Source organism: Schistocerca gregaria, chromosome X (genome assembly GCF_023897955.1).
Source record: "Schistocerca gregaria isolate iqSchGreg1 chromosome X, iqSchGreg1.2, whole genome shotgun sequence".
Lineage (NCBI taxonomy): Eukaryota > Metazoa > Arthropoda > Insecta > Orthoptera > Acrididae > Schistocerca > Schistocerca gregaria.
The window spans coordinates 299,563,400-299,586,707 of record NC_064931.1 but is presented as its reverse complement, the minus strand read 5'-3'; the positions used below and the strand labels follow the sequence as shown (position 1 = coordinate 299,586,707).

Below are 23,308 nucleotides of genomic sequence, written 5' to 3'. Positions count from 1 at the left end.
ATAAAAATAAAGACTCCTACAAACTGAGTGGTTTCAGTGTGAAAATTATTGTTGGTAGAAACAGAGGTACAGTAAATAATCACTTTGCATGATACATATTATGTCTAATCCAATTAATTTCAGCCATATAAATGTTTATTTCAAGTGGCTAGACTTAATTTTCCTATTATCAGCAGTTGCTTCAAGCTAGATTTCTAAAATAGCCACCGAACGGCTAACAAGCCATACACTAAAGGAAGAAAGAAATTTATAGAAACTGAGAAAGTATGCCTTAGCCACGGGTTCTTCAGTGAAGTAAACAATCCTGATGTAATCCTTGATTAAATTCATCCCGTGGTTAAGCGAGCATAACATTATGAGTAAACACTTTTTTTAGTAACATAACTGATTACATATTGATGACTAGTGGTTTTCAGTCATTTTCCGAATGCAGCTTACAAATCAGCCAAAAGCCGAAACTGGAAATTGATGGATAAGTAAGTTATATAATTGGCCGATAGTACAATGCTGTAATTTTAATTGTCTTCCTATTTTACTGTATGTGTGCAATATTCCTGTCAGTTAATCACTAATACCAAAAGAGAACACGGTATTACTGAATACGTTCAGCCGTGGTTGAGTCCGTTTATGACTCAACAGACCTACAGCTGGGTAACGGACGTCAAACTTCAAACAGTAAGAATCATTTTGCCATTGACACATAAACAGGGATACATGAAAAAATGTGACCCAAATGTTAGTTTCAATGCAAGGACGATTATACAATGAGTATTTGGAGTTAAAGTAATTCTCTGTCTTCATTATGGTGTAATGTACTCTGGCGGTCCTTAACACACTCGATAATTACTCAAAGTCAGTAAAAAACTATTTAATTTTTCCAGTCAGCCAGAAAATTTGTTTGTCTTTACTTACTGATAAATTTGTAAGATTATTCCGAAACAGTAGTTACTATGCTGAGCCGGTACATCACCAACCAAACGTTAACTGTCGTAAAAGCGGGATATAAAACGTCATTCGAAGTTTAATAATTACACTGTATAGTTTTAGTCGAGCCATTGTCGTCGCATGTTTATTGGCATTGGCGGACACGATTAAAAATGAACTCAAATCGCCCAACCCTTTCCCAAATCTAAGTGACGTGAAACACGAAAGCACGATCTCACGTACGGTGCAAGAGAAAGTAAAGTTGGTCTGTGCACCTCGGAGATTGTGCTTTACTCACTTTATTTGTGAATTATGAGTTTTGCTGGCGATCGGGGTGGGATCAAAGAAGAATTGAGAAGAATGGCTTTCTGTCACTCCCGATAAAAAAAAAGCCGTACAGTATTGGAATACTACAGTAATTTGACAGTCACTTCATCCTTACAGACGACACCAAGTCGGTGACATTACATGAGCAGCAATGGCGCTGTTTTTGTGAACACTTGATATGCGAATAATTAAGAGCATTGAGGGAGAAAATTATTTTGCATCTCACGCATCTTCCAGTAGGGTGTTATTTCAAAGTTGAAAAGGGGCACATTCTGGGAACTTTGAAATATTTTACAGAGACGCAGATCTGTATGAGGTTACTTTCAAACTACGCTTTCGAAAAGCAGTAGACTAACTCACAGATGGCTGGCCATCGGACCGAAATAATCGACGGAAGAAAAAGCCTTCGAGAATTGTGCAAGAAGCTTTTCCCAGAGGGCGAACAGGAGTGGCCGGCCAGCTGCTAGGCCTAACAAGTACGTGTCCAGAGGCAGGCGGCAAGACCAGGCCAGTGATTACAAGTGGCAACGTAGCAAGGGGGGAAGGGTAGTGCACGTGCTGTTGACAATGCGCGCCGCTTTTGGGGGGGGGGGGGGCGGCGGAGGGAGCGTACAGCTGTTGTTGGGGCGGCCCCAGCTGCTAAGTCTGCGGCGGACACTCATCAAAAAAATTGCACGCGCCACTACGAATAATGAGCCGGCCAGTGACCGGGCACGCGGTGCACCGGTACAGCTCATCACGTCGCTTGGCGGGGGACAACTTTCCTATTTATTGGAAGGAAAGGGAGATTCCTATCTACAGACGCCAAATACGCCAAGAGTCAAGAAATGTGGTATCAGATGAGAGTAGACCATAACGCAGAGACGGTAAAAGACCAGAACAGAACTTACACACCAGAGTTGTAAGTTATATACTCCATGAAGTAAAAAGCTACCCTTGCTTGATGACAACCTTGCACCTATATTTCGTTGGTTACTTATTATCCGGTTACGATAGTCTTTTCGGATAAGGCCCTCTGTTTGAGACTTCATGATTATTCCGATCGTGGGGACAGGACTTCCGACTAACCAAAAATTCCTGGGTGTTTGAAAATGATTAGGAAGGCTGTTAAATTTAGTGTCTCTGGGTTTTTAGTTGTCCTTCTCTTCCCACTCTGTGACTAATAAGACGCACTAAAATGGAACTTCAGAACTGCAGACTAAGCACCATGGATATCTTCATCTACTCTCTGTTTGTCTCCTCGTTGTTTTGCACCCTTTAATTGACAAGCTTATGTGCCCTGTATCGGTGAAATACCACGCAGCTGTTCAACTAATAAGTTTTCATACAGTTACCAAACCTCCTCTTCGTATGAGCTCCTCAGATGCAGTGCAAGCACATTTTGATGTCTTCTGTATTTTTTCCCTTGTAAGAGACGAAGTTCTGTAACGAGCAGCCAGTAATGAAAGCAACATTGCTTGGTAATGTGTCATCGTGTCCCTACCGTGGCTTGATAATTCGCAACGCTCAGAGTACTTAGATCACAAACACTTTATTTCTTCTTGTGACGAAGTGTATTGTGTCTCAAGGCAGCTAATATTGATTTTAATAGCCTTTTTCATATCCAGAGCATCTGGCCGTACGACTCAGTAAGTCAGAGCAGAGCTTGAATTACTTTTTCAAGCGTAGTATTTATTTATATGGAAGGGATGTCATCAGGAACACCCCAGTTTCTTCGCTTTTTCTAACATATTCGCAATTTCTAATGGGACGCAAGAAGGTATACTAGAATAAATTAAATGGTTGCCACAGAAAAAGACAGTAAGTGGTTACCAGTAATTACGACTTCCTGAAACCTCCGGTACATATAGATTACATCACGCCAAAACACACACTATCATTTATCTCCTCTTTTCAAAAGTACATACCTACGTTCAGCGGTTGCCCTCCATAGAACACGTAAATGTACGGGAGATTTACTACTGAAATGGGTTGCTTGCGAAACTGCCAAAGTCTGTGTTAGTGCATAATGCTCAGAGAGCAAGACTATGCTTGTTTCTAGGTTCCTCGTGTTCCCCACGTTTCTTCAGAAGAATGCCAGGACGGTTCCCTCTGCATATGACTTATTTCTCTCTTGAGTAGGAGCGACTCCTCTAACGACCTACCGGATGAGGGACCCCTCTATATCAGTTCTACCCAGTAATTCCTTATCGTCTGAGAGTGGAAATTCCCGAAGGAGACAGCTATTGCACTCTTGCAAATATGGCTATCTTCGTTGTGACTTTTATGAGGTTACTTCCATTTTTAAATTGCTCGACACCACTTATTTATTTGGAATGGTATACCCCAAATGACAGTCATGAACGATAGCGACATAGCTCACTATCAGATGCTATAGCAAATCCATCTCAAACAGTTTCCATGTGTAAGGGAAATTAAACGTTGCAATCATTGCAAACTCAATCGCTGAGCTTGACGAGTGTTGAAACGAAGCCTTGTCCCACATCCCAACGTTGTCTCCAATTCGCCGTTTGTGGCAATACTCTCCACTGTCAGCATGAGCTGTCATGTTGATGACGAAATAACAAGTGTCTTTGCCCACTGACCGCAAGGATCTCTCGTGCTGGTTCCTGGAAATTTTGTGAGATATGTAAATGAATCTTAATTGTCTCCAAAGGACCAATCTTCTATGTTTCTTCTATGTTTTCACTATAGTCTTATTCGAGAGAGGCCTTGTACATCGAGAAAGCTGTTCTTTCTCAATTTTGATAACAAGTGGGCTATCAGTAACGCATAATGTATCCTTGTGTGACCAAAGATGGACCTTGTTCCGTTTCAAAATATATTCTGTGATAAGCTGATATTGTCCAGCAACATTAATTTGCGCCTTTCAAAGACACTAAAAACATGGCACTAAGAAGCTGGTTGCGACCACCTCGTAATCATCGCAGCAAATGCGAGAGGTTAGTGTTGCTCCGGTGAAGCGTTTCCAACTTGCATCACTTGTTTATTCCTACTGCGTGTCATACGACTGGGAAATCACGTCATTTTGATGTTTCTGTGTTCTTATAATTCAAAAAATGCTACACGCATAGTTCCATTATACTGATATTACAATGCTGGGAATTTATTCATATTTTTATTCATTTGAAAGCTCTTACTTACAGATGTTGGAATTTTTATTTACTCAGTTTCAGTATCTGTCACACTTTCTTGTGCACGCTATTTTTTTGCTGTTGGTAGTCAACTGCTTATGTAAAAGAATAGCCTTTGTCATGGTGATCTGTGTCTTCATACATTGATTAGCTCCAGGAAAAGCCACTGATGCTTCAGTACTTTTGTAACTACAACGTCGACTGCACGACACAGGACAGCACATAATTCTTGGTCGTTCGTACTGAAATCTCACCTCACATGATGTGAGCTGCAGATCCTTATTCACCACTACGGGTGTGGTTAACTAACCAGTTTCGGAGAATATGTGAGCTATGATTTAACATTTAACTAACAGTGGCTCCCTACACTGACCCGAGCAGCAAAATCATTTAGTCGTTTGAAAAATTCCAAACAACAAGCAAAATAACGGATATGATTTGTGCGGACTACACAATATGAGTTTTACAGACACTTCCAAATCAAAAGGCAAAATACCCAAGAATTGTATTAGGCCAAAATGTTTCAAATATTATTGTTTCAAGCATACTCATAATAATAAAAACGAAGCTACTGTATGCTTCTTGCTGAAAGTCGACATCAGAAAAAAGAGAAGTAAACGATTTTGTATGAGCCATGTTGTTCCCGACTATAAACAAAACTCCAGGATGGGTAAGAAGTCGGTTTTGACACTCTTACAAAAGACTAGTATTCAAAAATTTGTTATAACTGCCTAGTAAAGAATTATTAAAAATCATGTCTGTAAAAACGCACCTGAATACGTAGAATTTAAGAAACTAAAGCATCGCAACACCAGTTGTGGCACCAGTACATTGCCCATTTCTTCTCGCTGATAAAGTTTAATAACTTACGAAGAACCAAAACTTAAGAAGACTCACACTATTTTCCATACTGGGCAGAGCTTTAATCACAGAAACATATACGAGACTTATTTAAACTATGTGCTACATCCGGGCTTATATTTACAATTATGTTGTTAAACCCAACACCAAGCTGTTGCGGAAAATTTGTTTCTTTTCAGTCTATTTGTAAATTTTTCCTGGTACACCGGTATACGGCGAACAAAGGTGTAGTAAAAGAGCCATTTGGCGAGACTGGTTTTCGGAGAACAACCAATACCCCAACTTGAGCTAGTCACATTTCAGTCCTGTCGAACTATTCTGCAGCAAGTGTAGTAAATCTCTGCGTAAAATAGTTGAATTACGTAAAAAAATTACTGTACTATTAGTTATCAAAATACCCTCTGAAGACTATCGTACGCGGCTTCAAACTTTTTTATTTCGTTTCTCAACATTCAAATTCAATTTCGTAAATATGAAAAAAGATGTCTAATATTCGCTATCAGCATCAGATGCTATGTACCTGAGAAGAGTTTCGGAGTCTTGGTTGTATGAAGTGAGAACCAGTCTCACACAGATTTGTATTTTGTCTGTTCTTTACTAACTTTTTTATACAGCATACAGTTACAAGGCAATTCTGAAACAGGTGACTGCACTGCTACAAGGTTACAACAAGGCCATTTTATACGAAAGTAGATGTATCCCGTCACCGACCATCGTAGAATATATCACATGGATCCACACCTAGTCCACTACAACTACGATATGTGTATGATGAATTATCAGCCGACTGTAGAAGGCATAGCAAATGTTGGTATGTCTACGCCTTCATATCTTTGATATGACATAGAAATTAACTGCAACCTAGCTGTCCTTCGGTGTGTCAGTGTTATTTTATGTGTGTTGTACGTACGTGTTGGTAATATGTAGCTAATAGTCGAAAGTCACCACCATTGACGAGGTAGAAGATCGTTCACCGAGACTGTGAATGCCTAAGGTAAGTCAACACGCAAGGATGACACGACTTCGTTGGTGCTTTATGTGTGTTCGTGTTATGGCGATTTACAGATCAACTCGCCGATTTCCTTGATGTTTTCCTTACATGTTTTCGTCTGTGCACGTATGTGTATGTGTATCTGTGTAATGAAGCGGAAGAAGACAATGATTAGCATCCGCATTTAGTAATATGTGTTCCAGATTCCAGATCTCATGCTGTGGGATGCAGTTCTGTATGATGATTGTTTTCATTGGTGTTGTCATGCGGCATGAGCTTATGTGTTACCCAGCTTATGCCCATGTGACGTTTGCATATTTGTGTTTTCTGTGTGTCCAGTATCAAAACTTTGCCGTTTTTTGTGTCTTTTTCCACCCATGTACAAACAACATTAACGGTTCCGAATGGAAAAAAATCTTTTCAAGATCAGTTTGGTTATGGAATTCGAATACCTTACACATAGGAAAACAACCTCATGATCAACATTTATAGTCTGTTCTATGTATCGAGTTTCTTTTATAGATACCAGAAAATTTCAGAACAGTGTCTGCTAGAAGATATCAGCTGCTTTTCTGTGATTACTGCATGAGCATAAAGTTATGTTTTAGGGAACATTAAAACATTCAGCGGTTGGTACATGGTGGAAATGCATGTGCGTAGAAAGGAAACATCAATGACATCTGTGCAACATCCACAGTTTTGTTGTAAACTGTTCAGAATTACGATGAATCTGTGGAATGTGTGCAAATGAGTTGTATGGAAACGACGTTGCAGCCCAAACTGCTTATGTTTAGAGAAAAGAGGGTAAATGACAAGCTCTCTAAAAGCTATTAGGAAAAAGTTACGTTTTAAAATCTGATATGAAAAGAAGCACATATGGCATGTAAAATCTGAGGATTAAAATTATGATAACGTAAATATCAATTAGACGCATTTACCAACCGTCTAGTTTCGTGAAAAGATTTGAAAACTCATATTCTTATCTGACGTGCGAAAACCACTTTATGGAATGTTGAGAGTAGACATGATGGAATACAGATGAACTAAAAATTGTATGCATTATATCACTTAAAATTAAATGTTAGCCAAATACGTTTCGAAGACGTGATATTTTCGGCTTATCTTGTTCGCTGCAGTACTTATCGGAGTTACATAGGTTTCAATTGTAGCTGCCTAGCGATAATCTTCCCTCGATATGTCGGCTTTAAAAAAATAGTAACCCTACTGAATGCTTTTGGGATAACCCGTTACTATATTTCCAATGAAGAAACTGTAATTGCAAAATTCTTATTCTGAATAAATGCCAAGGATTTGAAAGTCAGTGTTATAATCAGCGTCAGTAAACCGAGTGGATACGTTTTTAAGTCATTTGAAAATCTTACGTACTTTTTTTGTGGAATTTCGATTATATCATTGTTTCATATTTTGCTAAGCTCCGTGTCGTCAAACGCACAGGCATGAGAAGTTAATAAGCGGTTGCAACTGTGGCGTCGTTTTTCATTGCTTTCTTTAAAGTCAATGGTATCTATAATAGAGTAATTTGTATTTTGAAATTAATATTTAATTCGTGTTATACTGATGATTTTTCATACAGGGTGGTTACAATCAAACTTTCTTTACTTCAGAGCCTCCCGCCCCCACCACAATCACCATGAAAACGTGTGATCGTAGGACAGTGAAACTTTGTGGAAACATTTATAAGTACGTGCAGAAGAGGAATAACGAATTAACCACTGAAAGAAACAGTTTTTAATTTCCAAATGAGAGGGTAACTTTTAAAAATTGCGTACTATGTTTAGTTTTCTGGTTACAAACCTCACCAATCAAAAGTTGGTGAGTAATGTCAACTTTGTACTGATATCATTTCACAATTGTTCGTGGCATTTTTCGAACGGTGGACCGTGAACTGTTCAGCTGTTGTCACACAATCCGTGAACTGCTTGAAGATCGCAGTTTGCGTCTAGCATTCTCAACCATGGCAACAATAACATGTTCAACAATTTGTGGCGTTGTTGCAGTAAACTTTTTCCAGGAGCAATTCCCAAATCGCTAGTTAATTTGAACTTCCCAGTCATGTTTTTGAACCCCAGTGCGGAAAACTGACCTCTCCGTATTCCTTTAATGCGTCGATACTCGCTAAAGGCAGCAGGAACTATTGTTACTGTTGTGATAAAAAGCTTTACGAGTAAAACCCTACTGACCTTGCACAGACCCATGTTGAGTATCGGCAACTGTCATGCACACTAAAGCTTTTGTTTCAACCCTGTCTTGCCGTACCAGCACCGGCGCCTAATGGCAAGTCATGACACACTACTAACAACGCAAATTCTGTAGACACGGTCTAAACATCATTCCTATAAAGTTGGATTCACATACGGTAAATAGTTTTCCGTCTATGCTGGCTCAAGTAGCGAAAGTTTTATTATAACCATCATGTATAACAGTTGCATATTCCATTGTATCGCACCAGACTTGGAGAGATTTTCATGTGTTGTTGGTGTTAAAATGAGCAGTAATGGAATCGAATGCATGTATGTGCATGTTTTGGAAGTAACGTACTTATTCGTGGTACTGTTTTGTCAAAAGTATATGTTCTTCATATTACTCAAATTATTAATGTACTTTGTTAAAAACTGTTACTGATGAAAAAAAACAATGTGATGGTTAATGTAGATCAGACGTGGTTCATCAAAGCTACGTGTAAGAAATCTAAATTATATGTCTCTTTATAAATATATGTATCACTGATTAATTACAATTCTCGAAGGAAATGAATGCTTGGCTTCCTGTTTAATGTCAGAGGAAGATGTCGGATGGGTCGCTAACAAAATGACTTTGAACTGACGAGCGACAGAAGCAACTGCCAAAAAATTAGTTGCCTTGTATCTTCTGTAAACGAACATGTCACTCAGCATTTGCTGGAGTACTATCATATAAACATATGGATATTACTAGCTGTCAGTATTGTTTTCAACGTTAATATTTCAGTTTGTTTCATTACAAAAATTTGCATTGGACGACATTTTTTCACTTCTGTAGTAACTTATTTTAATGTGATTTGATCCATTAAAATTGATAACTTATTTTACTATTTTATTTATTTCTGTAAATCTGGTCGTCATCAGCTGCTTAGTAACAAGTGTACTTAGTGACAACTTCTCTATAGTATAATTTTATATCTCTTGCTAAATAGCGTATTTACGTTTGCGTAAAAAATTACTACTTATTTCTGCAAAATGTTCAGCAAAGTCCATTGCTAAACGACAAATACGGTTCATGGATCATGGTGTACACTCTCATTTGCAGGCTTCCTGTCCAACGGCTTCCAGGGGCAACAAAAATTACATTTTCAGTATTTCGTATAATTGGAGGAGGAGGAGACAAGTGTTTCACGTCGATAACTACGTCATTAGAGACGGAGCTACAAGCTCGGATTAGAAAAAGGATGGAGAGGGAAAGTGGCCGTGCCCTTTCCAAGGAATCGTGCTCGAATTTGCCGTAAACAATATAATAAAATCACGGAAAACCTAAATCAGGATGGCCGGACGCGGGTTTGAACCGTCGCCCTACCGAATATGAGTCCAGTGTCCTAACGACTGCGCTACCCCCTCGGTTTAATGTAATTATTCACCAAATTTACAAATTTAAAATGCTATCACAATCTACTCGTTAAGAGATATAGTCTTACGTTAAAGGTTTAAAACAGCAAGACAAGTATTACAGTTAGAAACTGTGTAATGTCTTGAGGCAGTTTAACTCACAGCGTGTAAACTATCCAGTATATATTCATCTTGTATTTGATAATGAGAGAACTTAGCGACTTCCAACGAATTTTACACATAATTTCAACCATTTAGAACACGCCCACAAAATTATAAAAATGAAAAAGTTTATCGCTGATTACATTTTTTTGTTCATGTAGTACAACTTTAGCATCAGACAAGACATTTTAATCTATTACTTCTTTACTACTAGCTCTATTCGTAACACATTTTGCAGTCAGTTTCCATATATATCAATGAATGTATGTGATAAATCATATCATTGTACGGAAAATAGTTCAGGAGATATGACGTATGAACATTGAGGCGCGTGAAAGCGAGATTTTGCTTATAACGGAACGCGAATTATCCAGACTATATTCATCTAATGTTTCATAACGAGAGCACTTAGCGCCTTCCAACAAACTTTTAAACATAATTTCAAATCTTTTATATGCCATTTCCTCGCTTACATGCATGACATCAAATATTTAACACATTAACTCACTTGTAAAATAACCAGAAACTTGAAGCTTTTTCATACATGGGAGTTTGAATACAAAAGAAGGAAGTGCTTGGAGTGACACGCTAGGAGATGGTACAGTGAAATAACAATATGTGCCTCTCTGAAACAGCATTTACAGCTTTAGTGGTACGAGATATACTTCAAAAGTAATGCACAGTGTTTTTTTTAACATCTCATTTATTTACCACGCCTTTCAAGGTTTTACAGTGCATTAATATATTTTTGAGGTAAAATATGTCATTTTCCACATAATCTCTGACAATTACAAATGCGTTACGTCTCCGCAGAAATAAGGTCTGCATATCTGCATGACAGAAGTCAGGACCAACATGTTTGAGTCAGTGTTTAGCAGACTTTGCAAGGGAGTCATCATCTTCAAATCTCGTTCAGCAAAGTGATTCATTCAGTTTACCGATGACGCGGTAATCACACGGTGTCAGATCGGGGTTGTAGGGTGGGCATTTCAGTGTTGTCCACCCAAGCTTTGTAATCTTTATGGGCGTCACCATGCAACAGCAAAAAATCTTTTTTTGTTTTGTTTTCAATACTCGTTTGAGTTGAATTTCCTCATCTTCAGCGAGTTTGCATGACGTCACACCATCTATTGCCTTTTCGTCACCGATTGAAAGTTATGCAACCATGTTTCGTCTCCTGCCGCCACAGTTCTTGCAAGGAAGTTATCTCCAGATTTCCTTCACTGTTCCAAAAGTTCTCTGCATCCTGCCTTCCTTCTTTCTTTGTGGGAACCCACCTGGCGCAAACCGTTTCAGCCTCAGCTGTCTCAATATCCTGCACACATTCGCTTCTCCTATTCCTATATGGATTGACAGTTCGTTCACTGTTGTGCATTTGTCAGCCAAAATCAGAATTTGAATCACTCCACATTGTCAGGAGGCTGTTAGGCGCTCAGTCTGCCGTTACGCGAGAGGTTCCGAGTATTAGCGTGACCACTTTCGCTAGATAATCTGCTTGTCCAACGACTAACTGTACTGCAATCAACAGTTTCATTCCCATACACCTACTTCAATCTCTCGTAGATGTTTGTCTCTATTTCGTTCTCATAGCTCAAGAATTCCATAACAGAACGTTGCTTCAGACGAACATAAGTGCGGCTGCCATCTCGACATGGTGGTACGACAACGCGACTTATGGGGACAGGTTGAATTAAATTTGAATACAAGCGGAAGGCAAGTTTCTGTGATTTCCGTGAGTAGCAAAGATGTAGAGCAAAAGTTGGGTTTTCGAAAAAATACTGTGCATTTCTTTTGAAGTGTTACTCCAACACATCCAGGAACTGAGTTTTACAGAACCGGTGTAGTGGGACGCCTCCGTCGGATACTAATATCCAGTAGCGAAGGGCGCTTGTTTCAGAGGTAACCGATTTGAATAACAGCGACGAAATAATTTTTCATTATTAGGATTTTAACAACAAGGGAAGAGGGAAGGAAGACGGTGGCTTTCAATTTCTAGATCACCAGGTCGTGTACCAATGCCCCGGGGCAAGTCCGCAGCCACACGGTAGTGTCGTACGGACAGAGGGCCTGTTGTGCTGTCGTTGGGGTGACCATCCGCTGGACTAGGAAGTTAAGCCTGTATCAACACAACTTCACTGTGGTGGACTTCGCAGCCATCTTTACTAAAAGTATATACAGGGTAGCCAAAATAAATGTGGCTTGAAACACTAACATTATCATTATGCAGCTGCTGTTCAAGGTGCCTATGAGGATTTTCTAGTGCGTAATAGCTCATTGAATATTAGTTCACCTATCCATTCAGGCTGAATCAGGACCCACATGAATAAGTTAAAAACATGCTGCAGATATCTGCATCGAGCCGGCCGGTGTGGCCGAGCGGTTCTAGGTGCTTCAGTCTGGAACCGCGGGACCACTGCGGTCGCAGGTTCGAATCCTGCCTCGGGCATGGATGTGTGTGATGTCCTTAGGTTAGTTAGGTTTAAGTAGTTCTAAGTTCTAGATGACTGGTGACCTCGGATGTTGAGTCCCATAGTGCCCAGAGCCATTTGAATTACAATCTGCATCCACCTCGTTTACCAACCACAGGCTGAAAGGGAAGCCTTCACTCATACACAAGAGAGAAAATCTAAAATTACAGAGCATATCCTGTGTTCAGATAGGACAACATTTTAACTCGCTCTTGCCCAGTTAACAGACGTTTTGATGATGCCGGGTTTTACTGCAATATTTCTTTCGTTTCAGGTTGTAGTCTGGTGTTAAGAATCATCTCGAACAGTATTCTAATAAAATCTTTGCTGTTTAGATTACGTTGTCGAGAAATGTCGAAAACAGTTTTTGTGGCAGGACACAGTTTTAATTCGGCCACTATATACTTGACACTTAAACAGATACTGGAGGACGATACCTTTCGTGACCACCAAGACGCTAATGGGAAATAATTTCTGAATTCGTACACCGTTGACTAGAGACCTGACTTCCATATTTGCATTACGAAAATAGGTAAGTGTTCAACCTCTGACCTTTTAATCGCTCGCTACTGTACAGTAGTAAGGCAATGCAGAAATACACTAACAGTAATACCGGGGAAAAAAGGCATTTCCAGTCTTGGAATAGGAACTATTACCTCTAATTCCAGAACCGCCACCCTTATTTTTCTTCTTCTTAGCATTTACATAATGCTGAATAGCATTATACATTTCAAGTCCTGTATGTTTGTGTACATGCATTAGTTCACTAATGTTATTGACCTATGAGTCACTACTGGAACTAGGAAATTATCGGCGAGCTACTGTGCAGTGCGTCATCCATTTTTCGGCAGATACCTGTGCTGCTTCATAAGAGGCAAGATTCTAAAACTGAAACTGATTTCATCTGAACTGAACTCATACATTACTTAAGAGCCTAGAAACACAGGCTGATCTTCATCACTTTTCACACGAGCAGAATATAAGTAAATATTGATCACGTCTCGTTTCTAAGAACCGAATACGGTGCGTTGTCGGCATTTCTGGCAGTCTGCTGCCTGAAATACTTCATTAACTACTTCCTGTGATTAGGAAAGAAAACACAGAACATGAATGGGTCGAATTGCTTTTAAAGGAGACAGTTTGCGTAATAAAGAAGAGCCCCACGTAGGTATCGTCGGGATGTTGTGTGAGTCAGCAGCAATCGATAACGCTTAAACATTAACCGCATCAGTGACTGCTAAACCGGTGTCCTACAGCTCACCTAGCTGCGAGCTGTGTACTTTCCTAGTGAAGTGTAACACAAACTGAGGCAAAACAAGAAGCAAGGATACCACTTACTACTTTTAAAAGTTTGTAACCTATAGCTATGATCCGAGGTACCTATCAAGAGACACGGTTGCCTCTTTGACAATAGTCTTCGTTTTCAGCGTTCTAGTGCTAACTTTGTGTGCTATCATTGCTTATTTACATTTACCGATATGTAAGTTCTATGCCAATGTACAAGGTGGAGAAAACATACGCGCTAATAAAGTCAGAGAAACGACAACGTACTCAGTTCTATCTACTAGGAAGTCTTCAACCCTGTCACAGCGCTGATACGATATTCTGTAAGCTCTCATTCTGCAGGCTTACCGTAAGAGCCATATCATACTGCAAATCATCCTTAATCGAAACTCCATTTGTTTGAGATGACGGAAATACCGCATGATGTGCATTAACCGCTTTAGGAGCCTTTTAAGACGTTTATTCAGTCCGGGTCGAGGCAAGTGTTTTTTTTTTTTTTTTCAGACTCAGAAGGCGAATGTTACGCTGTTAGTAGTACTTCATATGGTGTTAATTATTGCTGTCGAAATCATGGGTAATACTGTTACTCAACTGAACGGAAAGCCAGAAGGGGCAACTTCCCGTTCTATTATATTCATAAACAACTCCAAAGAGGTAAAGACACATATCACTTGAAGAATTTCGTTTTTAGTGAATTTCTGTGGATGGACTGGTAATCCTTTTCTAGCTCTGCGTGTGACAGTATAGTTCAGTGTCAAGCCAAAGATACCCGGTTAGACTAGAATCGACTCGTATCGTATAATGATTTAGGATGTGTGTATATTTTTCAGCACACTGCATTAAACGATGAGTCTTCTGATAAAACGATTTACTTACCAACATGGGATAAGCACATATTAAGAGGTTCCTGGAAACTAAATGTTGTGCCAAGCAACAAGTAGGCCTTGTATGCTGCCATCGAAGCTCTTTGACAGGAAAACAGTCTCTGGACAAGGAAGGAGGAAAGCGGTCGCGACCTAATGGGGCTCGCGCAGTCACTCTTTACGTTTCTTGTGTGGAAGCTGGCTCTTCCTCATCACTTGTGTTTAAGAAATTAGCGTATTTATTTTTTCAGTGCTTATTTTCCTGTTTTCTAGTAAGAGCTCATTACTAAAAATGGAATTACATTTGCCTCATACAAATGGCGTACATTCGCCTCATACAAATGGAGTAAACATGGACTTACATTCGCCTCAGACAAATACGTACTCCGCCTTTGATTTTGCAAGAACGTCATGCCGTAGATTATTTTATGAAGGTACGTCTAATTATGAAATAATGAATAGTTATGTCGGGATGTAGATAGTGCACACTTACTTCGTTCATCCATTTCAATACCGCTAATAAGAACTCCAGCTTCAAGAGCAGCTTGGTGACTCGTAAAATTGTTGGAAAAAATGTATTTGCCGTATGCGAGCATCATGCTGAATCTAAACGTTTTGAGCTATGTAGGGTAGAAGCAGCAGCAGGGAGAATTCCTTGCTGTTGATATAGTGGTAAAACCAGATAGACATTACCCAGCACCAACGTTAGCGAATGTTTGAATAAAAATAAAGTGCCCTTAAAATAATCAGACTTTAAACATAGTCACTAGATCTAGATATAACTAGCATTTTGTTCCGTATCTTCGTAACACCCCCCCCCCCCCTCCCTCTCCTGCCGTCCCGTTCCATATGGCAGCTTATATATGGAATCAAAGGCTTAAAAAACCACAGCTGCGGTCAAAGATTTCCTCTCAGTACGCTAACGCCTAAATGAGACAGGCACCAGCTAAAGATCTGTTCCTGAAGAAACGCTCGTAAAGATTTGATGAAAATCTCTACATTCGGTCTTAGTTAAACCTCATGCAGAAAATCTTCGTAGTTGAAGTTTCGTATTACATCCCGCACTTAACTATAATAGTTGCTTCCAGTTGGTACTATACGTATTCATTTCAGGTAATAAAATACCTACTCGTTTTGACAGATTTTTTTCAGCTGCCGTCCTAAAAAAAAAAAAGCCAAAAGTCGTTCCCGATCTTTTGTCAGGACTGTCAAATCGTTATGGTGGCTTCCGGTAATGTAAGATTAACATATGGTTGTCGGGTTGGTATTTGGGTGGTGTGCAGTGCACAACTCGGATAAATACTGTATGACAAATCTCGTCCGATCGTAAAGGAAAACTGGAGACTAGTTCACGTATAAAAAATGAACTAAATCTTTCACCACTTTGTATGTTCCCATGGCTCTTGGTAATCACGCTGGATAAGGGCGGCAAGCAGTAAACAAACAGTAGGCTGCGTTAGCTTGAAAATTATTGCCAGGAAACACGAGGGACTACCTATAAGATTTCCAAAGACTATTCTGAAACTAGGTTTGTAGTAGCAAGTTGTTAAATTTCTTTTAATTGCAATTTACTGTCATCTCAGATATTTAAATCCTCTGAAAATATAATTTAACTGCGCCATACTTTACTTGGGGTAGTAATTTTGCCCGTGTCTTAATAGGAGTCAGGATCGCCCACCTTTTCAGTTAGTTGCGCTGGAGGAGAGCAGGTGTTTGAATTGGATCACTTGTAAATACCATGAAGTATAAAATGTTGTTTATTTCATCTTTTCCCCTATTGTAAGTCGCTTCCTGTGCATCTGGTGAACACCAGTAAAAATTGTATCCTAGGCTCTATGGTGGATTTCTCCACCTGGCGTAGTCAGCTGTCGGGCAGTAACTATGTAAGAAAAACGTTCTTGCTGATAGCGCGAGATCGGGTGAACAGTAAAGGGGAAAAAAACTAAGCAACGAAGTTTGTAATTTCATTGGTAGCTTTTCAGCTATGAAATATTTCAAACCACCACCATCGAAACTGATTTCCTTCTATTTCAAGCAAAATGTCTGGCCACGATTTTATTAGCCAGGTACCTTGTAGATTCAATGTAAAGTGAACACAGCTATAAGTTTTAACGGTGTTTTTTTCCCTTTTTCAAGAAATTGGTAATGTTCTAAATGTCATTAAGTGGACGGAGAGATAGTTTTAACCTGGGCACCTACGCATAACGTTCACTGGCAGATAAGATAGGATCGAAGCAGGGAGAGAGTATATTGTCATTGCAGGACAGTAGCTTGCACTTATGCATAATGTAGAAACCTCAAGAATATTAAATTGTCCCAGTAATCAGGTGTCTTCTTACGGATTAGTTAACTGCCGTCGCTGCTTGAATACTTCCTCGCCATGTATAGTTTCGTGTGATGGGAGTTCAGATCAGTATTTGACGCAGTAGCTTGAAGTGAGCTAAAACAAAATGCTTTGCGTGAAGAATTTTACGAAGCATCTAAGCATGTTGTTTCTTAGCGACACGCGATCAACATTAACACCTTCCCACATAAATTCTTAGCGATTGTTGGTTGTACTGTATCATACTGGACAGTATTTAAGAAAATATAGTTCTGGGCATTCGGTCGGTTTACTTATACACTCACTAAATTTTCCTCTCGTAGGTTTTCAAATTCGAATGGGTTAAATTAATCTGCTTGCTGCGTCATGTAGTTTCAGATAGATGAGTAAATCACGCTTCTTAAAATGTGAATGTGTTAATAAAAATAAGATACCGCTTGGGGTAATTCGAATGTTGGTAATTTTGAAAGTTTCAAGTCTGAAATGAGGTTCGGATTAGTTGAATTCTCAGAAGTAAAGCGAAATAAGTGGAGTTACCCGAGGAAAACATGCTTCGTCTATAAGGGAGTTGGACTACATAGACCATCTAGAAGGTGCGGTAAAAGTAATGTACGGAAATACTAATAGCTGACAGTGTCGATGTTACCGACATGATTCTTGGCGCCGAAAGTAGCGCTTCATAAGAAGTTGGTTCCTACAAGTGGGTGACACGACGTAATAGCTTACGAAGTTTACATGTATGCTTATTCCGGTTGGCATCGAACCAACTTAGATGTACCGACGGTAACTACCAGTGAATCCTAAAATAGTTTGCAACCATTTCTGAAACGGAAATGGCCCCTTGAAGAATCTTCAAAGTACCTGCTAGTTGGACACTATTGTAGTTAAGTGTAATCCATCAGGTTTTATGGGTTTACTGTAACGAAATGACCGAGCGAGGTGGCGCAGTGGATAGCACAATAGACTCTCATTCGGGAGGACGACGGTTCAATCCCGTCTCCAGCCATTCTGATTTAGGTTTTCCGTGATTTCCCTAAATCGTTTCAGACAAATGCCGGGATGGTTCCTTTGAAAGGGCACGGCCGATTTCTTTCTCAATCCTTCCTTAACCCGAGCTTGCGCTCCGTTTCTAATGACCTCGTTGTCGACGTTAAACATTAACCACCACCAACCGCCTGTAACGAAATGGATGATTTAGAAGTGTTATATTGATGTTGTGCAAGATGCCTTGACGTAAATACACCATTACAGAATTATTCCTGTGGCTATATGGAAAGAGCGGGCGTTCCCTGATTACTTGAAAACTTAATTTGTTCTAAGAGAACAGGTCATTTTGTCTTGTGGTTAAACAAATTAAAAAATTGTTAAATTGACCAGTGATGTGAGCAGTAATTGGGAAGAAATTATGGGGATATTCCAATGGAAGCCTTCGTGTCTAGGACTGCATTGCAAAAGTATCTTAACAGCAGCCTATGTAACACCGAAGGAACAGACTAAAATACCCCGTGTCATAATACAAGGCTGCTGATGGGGCCATAAAAGCAGAAAAATAAGAGCAATAGTGACTGGGAATCATAATATTCCGTTTAATTTCTTTACCCTGCAGCCTCCGTATTTTGGCGTTTACCAGGGTTTCTATTGTAATATGGGGCAGCTGTGACTTGGTTACCGACAAGACGCCACACAGTAATATCCCTCCCTATTTTGCTTTCACATCCACAGAGTGCTAGATGACTCCGACAAAACTAGTCTTGGAGTACTTTGTAAAGCGCTTCAAGCGATAGCTGTACATGGAATCAAAACATAGCTTGAAAACCATTAAATTTATTGTACTATAAACAATCACATTACCCGTGGAAGACAAACGAAAGCAGATGTAAAATATAGTGTTCTGATCTCGGTTCGTTTCGACTAGGACGTGTCGAACTCTGTATCGTTTTTGCCACTCCAACACACGTCAGATGTTGCTAGTCGAAACAGACGCATGGGGAATTTCTCATCATTACTCACTTAAAATTTTTCCTTCCTACATCTCCATAACGAGCTTAAAGATTTTTACTCGAAGAGTTTTGACCTTCCTCTGTGACACACAGATCATCCATTTTTAGAAGGCTCCACTTATGAGCGTGGTACTATTCGGGTTTACGTAATTTGTAGTTTTCAGTAATGTTTAGCTTAGGCTATGACGAGTTTAGTTACCTGTAACGTCTGGTTGATAGACGTTCGGATGGATAAATGTGCGTCAGGACATCGGGTAACGTAAAGTTTCCGAGCCATGCGACAAAGAGAAAATAGTGAATTTATCCTGCCAATGTACTGGTACGGCGTACAACCTCATTTTGGAAAGAGCTCCTTAGGAAGTAGATCGCATCTTTGTCGATGGAACAATCCATGTAGTCCTTCGGAGTGATTTAAGGAAGCCGCCGTGAACTTAAATCAGGAAGGAGTCGCCTTAACAAAAGGTTAAATTGTTGACATTAACCTTTTTCACTAAAAATTACTTTCGGTGTAGTAGACATTCACATGCCTTGCAGCTGTTTTATCAGTGATCGTCACGCACTGTGGGCAGCAGCAGCAGCCATCAAACCTGCTGAGGCAACTACGGGCAGCGGACTGTGACTCAAATTCATCTGTCTACAGAGATCTTCATGTACAGAATCTTCATTATATACAAATTTTGACCTTGGCCCTGTACAGTTCTGTAACAATCCCATCCCGTTCGCAATGCTTGTGAACTCATTTCTACTTTGGTTTCTTTGTACGTGGTTGTGAACTTGACTACGCAGGCATGGTGTGAGGATGCGTCCACAAAAGCAGGTAAAAAAGCTGCCGTGCTGACGTGCGTCGCAGGTCTTTGATTAAACGGGCTGCACAGTATGGCGCGCTTTGTCCCTTTTGTTGCGAAAGCTTCACATGCCTTGTAATGGCAATCAAAGGACGCTCATTTTGCCTGTCTGAGGTAACAACGTATCGACGCTCCGTGCAGAACGGTTCCAGCAAAAGACGTGTTTGTAAGCAACTTACGTTACAATATTACACTGTCCAATTTTATCTACTTCTATTTTTGTAGAAAGGAAGCAGTTTCATCGAGATAATTAAATGGGAAACAAGCATGTGATGTATATGAATCCCAGTCCGCCGCTTCGTTTGAATACCTTTATCGCGGAAAGTCTATTTCGGCTACATTTGCCACAGTCAAGCTTTGTATTTACGTGTCACAGCTATACCGTATGTGTATTAGTTGGTAATTATGTCTATTACTGACTTCCATATAGCATCGGTGGGTACTTAGCTTACTGAATTGCTGTTTTTGATTTTGTGATCTATGTTTGTATTTCAGCGAATTTGTGAGAACTTACTGGTTCCTTTCCACGTCAATGGATGCTGTCCAGGATATTTTGGTTTGTTTTCGAATTTGACAGCGTAATAGGGAGCTGCACCAACAATACCATATGGTTACAACATTGCGTCTTGTAGCCTATGAAGTTAGTTGCTGATTTTATCTTTAACCATCAAATGTATTATTTGTCTGTTTTGCGTTGCAAATTATAATTTTCACTTTCGTGCTGCGTGTTTTAGTTTGGTTGCTTCGAATTTTTGGGGTGTTAGCGGTGAAAAATAATTTACTTTTCTAATACACTCGTTTCCGTCTAACCAGACTAATTCATTTGGTGTTACGGCTGTTGCGTTATTTGCTATGATAAAAAAGCGTAAATCATAGTCATAGCTGACTTCCCATGACATTTTGGAAGGCGTAAATTCACTCTTTAAAAATCCACATTACTTCCGCAAACACAGCTTGCTACACTCAGCTCGCTGTGTTCCTCCATGACAACCACATGCCCGCTCAGGTTGCCGTGTTCAGGCAATGAACACCGTGCCGCACTGACGATTAGTAAGAAAAATGCCAACTTATGGAGTACCTGACATTTGCGACTGGGTTAAAGTTTAATTGGACAGAACTCAACGGGTCACTCACAACGCCACATAACCGATACACGTATAAGTAATTTCAGGCGTACCCAAAGGTACGTTTTTAATCATAGCAAATAACGCAATACGTACGTTGCTGCTCAGACTACATTTAAAAGATCTAGAAAATAACGTCGGAAACAGAAGCTTGTCTGCAAGGCTGTAGCTAACTGCAAGTAGACCTGTAGGGCTGATGAATAGTGCAGCCTCGCAGTTGACCCTGAGCGTAAATAAATATAACATATCAAGCATACGTCCACTACTGTACAGTTACAGTTTTCGTTACAAATTGCTGCAAACTACCGTGAAGTACCTAGGAGTAACCATCCCGAGCGTCTATAGCTGGCATAACCACATAAATAGTATCAAAAGCAGATTCCCCACTGACAAAGGGACCGCGCCTTCTCGTCATCATCGATTTCGTCCAAACTTACTACATATACAGGGCCTTACCACAAATAAATGACAGGAGTAAGAGCTCCAGATGGCCAAGCGTTCAGAAAAATATAACATTTTGGCGCGGGAAGGGTGAAGTATAAGCCATTGTAGCGTAGTTTCCATACAGCGCGAAGATTACTGAAAGGTAATCCAAGTGTCGTGGAGTCGAGTCCTTAAGCGGAAACTAATTTTTGTTTTCTAAGTTACTTAAACTGCAAATGCAAATAACTCAATTACACTGTTTATTAGTACTTCCGTAACAGACATGAAAAGAATAATTTGGGACTGCAAATTTCCACTAAGGGATTGTAATACGTACGTCGAACTTCGCATATGACATTGGATATTTCATTGTTTCACAGCTGATTATTTACATCTGCTGGGGTGATGTTCATTGTAAAAACAGGGAAGCAGTAATTCTCTCGGCATCTTGCAAACGTTATAAACAAAACATTCTTACAGTTACATGCTGGTTTTGAAATGTTAACATAGAAACGAACGTGGTTTACACTCATAAAATTTCTGGCAGCAAATCAGGCGCAACGCAGAATTTCGCCAGATATTGAGGATGCCTGGTGAATTAAAATGGAATGTATTTTGAGGCAATCTTCTCTTTGACGCAACCTTCTACAAGGTTAAAATGAAACTAATTTAATGCTAAGTATGTTATTTACAATGCCTTCGTGAAATGAAATGTTATTTGCAGCGTCTCCGTGAATGCTGAAAGTACAATTCTTCCTCGGTAATTTGCAATCCCAAAATTTCCTTTCCTTTTCGTGTCTCTAATGAAAATATTAATACAAATTACTGAGTTATTTCGGTTCATCTGCCGTGTAAGTAATGTAAAACTTGCATACGTACTCGACGCCACGACCCCCTGATAACCATTCTATAACATTTCCACCGCGCTTGGAAACTACATACCAAATGGTTCATGCCTCATCTGACCCGCGCCGAAACTACTTCCTCTAAACACTTGACCACGTAAAGCTCCCAGTCCTGTCACTAATTTGAGGAAAAGCCCTGTGTTTACCAAAAATTTGGACGAATTCGGACGAGAAGAGTCGGTGTGGTCCACTGTGAGATTCATTGGAAGAGTCTTAATGAAATTTAATAGAGAGAGAGAGAGAGAGAGAGAGAGAGAGAGAAAATGAAAATGAATATGAATATGAATATGAATTACAGAACACTTCTTAGACTGAATCTTTAACATTATTGACCACTCCGGGACCCTTGCAAGTTAGGTTTAGCAGAAGAGGTAGAAAACACCCAGCTGATCCAACTCTAGAGTGTTACTGAGATGCTCCAAAAACTCAGCTGACAAACGCGGCAAGAGTCGTTGGGATCACGATGAGGGTTACTACTGAAATTCCGAGAGAGTAGGCTACTTTAAGCATAGGGAAACATTAAGTCTAAAACTTTGCTTCCGCCGTTTCTTCCCTAAGTTTGGAGCTTTGTGAAAAATTTTCAAAAATTTTGTGATTCAGAATTTTGGCCGTTACTAGCCACTACTTTCTCCCATCTTTCGAGCAGTACACGGATCCTGCGGGGGAAGAACTGTGTCTTTTGAAGAGATATATGAATCTATCCAAATTTGCACCCGTTTGTATGGCCGGAAGTGCTAGTCAGCCAGGCCTTCCATCGAAAATAGTGGTATTCAGAGAGCGATGTCTGGAGAATAAAGCAGGTATGGGTAGGTCATCCCATTTAAACGTTTCTGAGTAGGTGTTGACGGGTTTTGCGACACAGTCTAGCCCTGTTATGCTGCAAAATCACCTTTTCATGTCTGTGTTGTGGCCGTTTGTCTTTGTGTTCGTCTCAGACGCATCAGTGGCTCTTCTTAACGATCTCCTGTGATTGTTTCCGTCTGTTTGGGTAGCTTCGAAAACCTTTCTTCCACTTCCATGTTGGTCTTCGACGTCAAAATAATCGTTCTTGAAGCGTTGAGGCCGTTCATAGTAA

The 23,308-nt window shown here is 39.9% G+C and overlaps 1 protein-coding gene across 16 annotated transcripts in view; it reads left to right on the top strand.

Moving 5' to 3' along the window:
• Positions 1-23,308, top strand: part of LOC126297808 (ELAV-like protein 1) — a 199,612-nt gene that overhangs the window by 2,106 nt on the left and 174,198 nt on the right. For 7 of the 16 annotated variants that reach the window (XM_049989034.1, XM_049989023.1, XM_049989028.1 and 4 more), the window contains exon 1: positions 14,787-15,047. The exons of 1 other annotated variant lie outside the window; for it this stretch is intronic. In XM_049989034.1, the coding sequence (XP_049844991.1) occupies positions 14,906-15,047 (142 nt within the window). In that variant the 5' untranslated portion in view covers positions 14,787-14,905. Of the gene's footprint in view, positions 1-5,889; positions 6,058-14,732; positions 15,048-23,308 lie in introns of those variants that run through there. 8 more of the 16 variants (XM_049989036.1, XM_049989032.1, XM_049989037.1 and 5 more) reach the window with 5 other exon arrangements.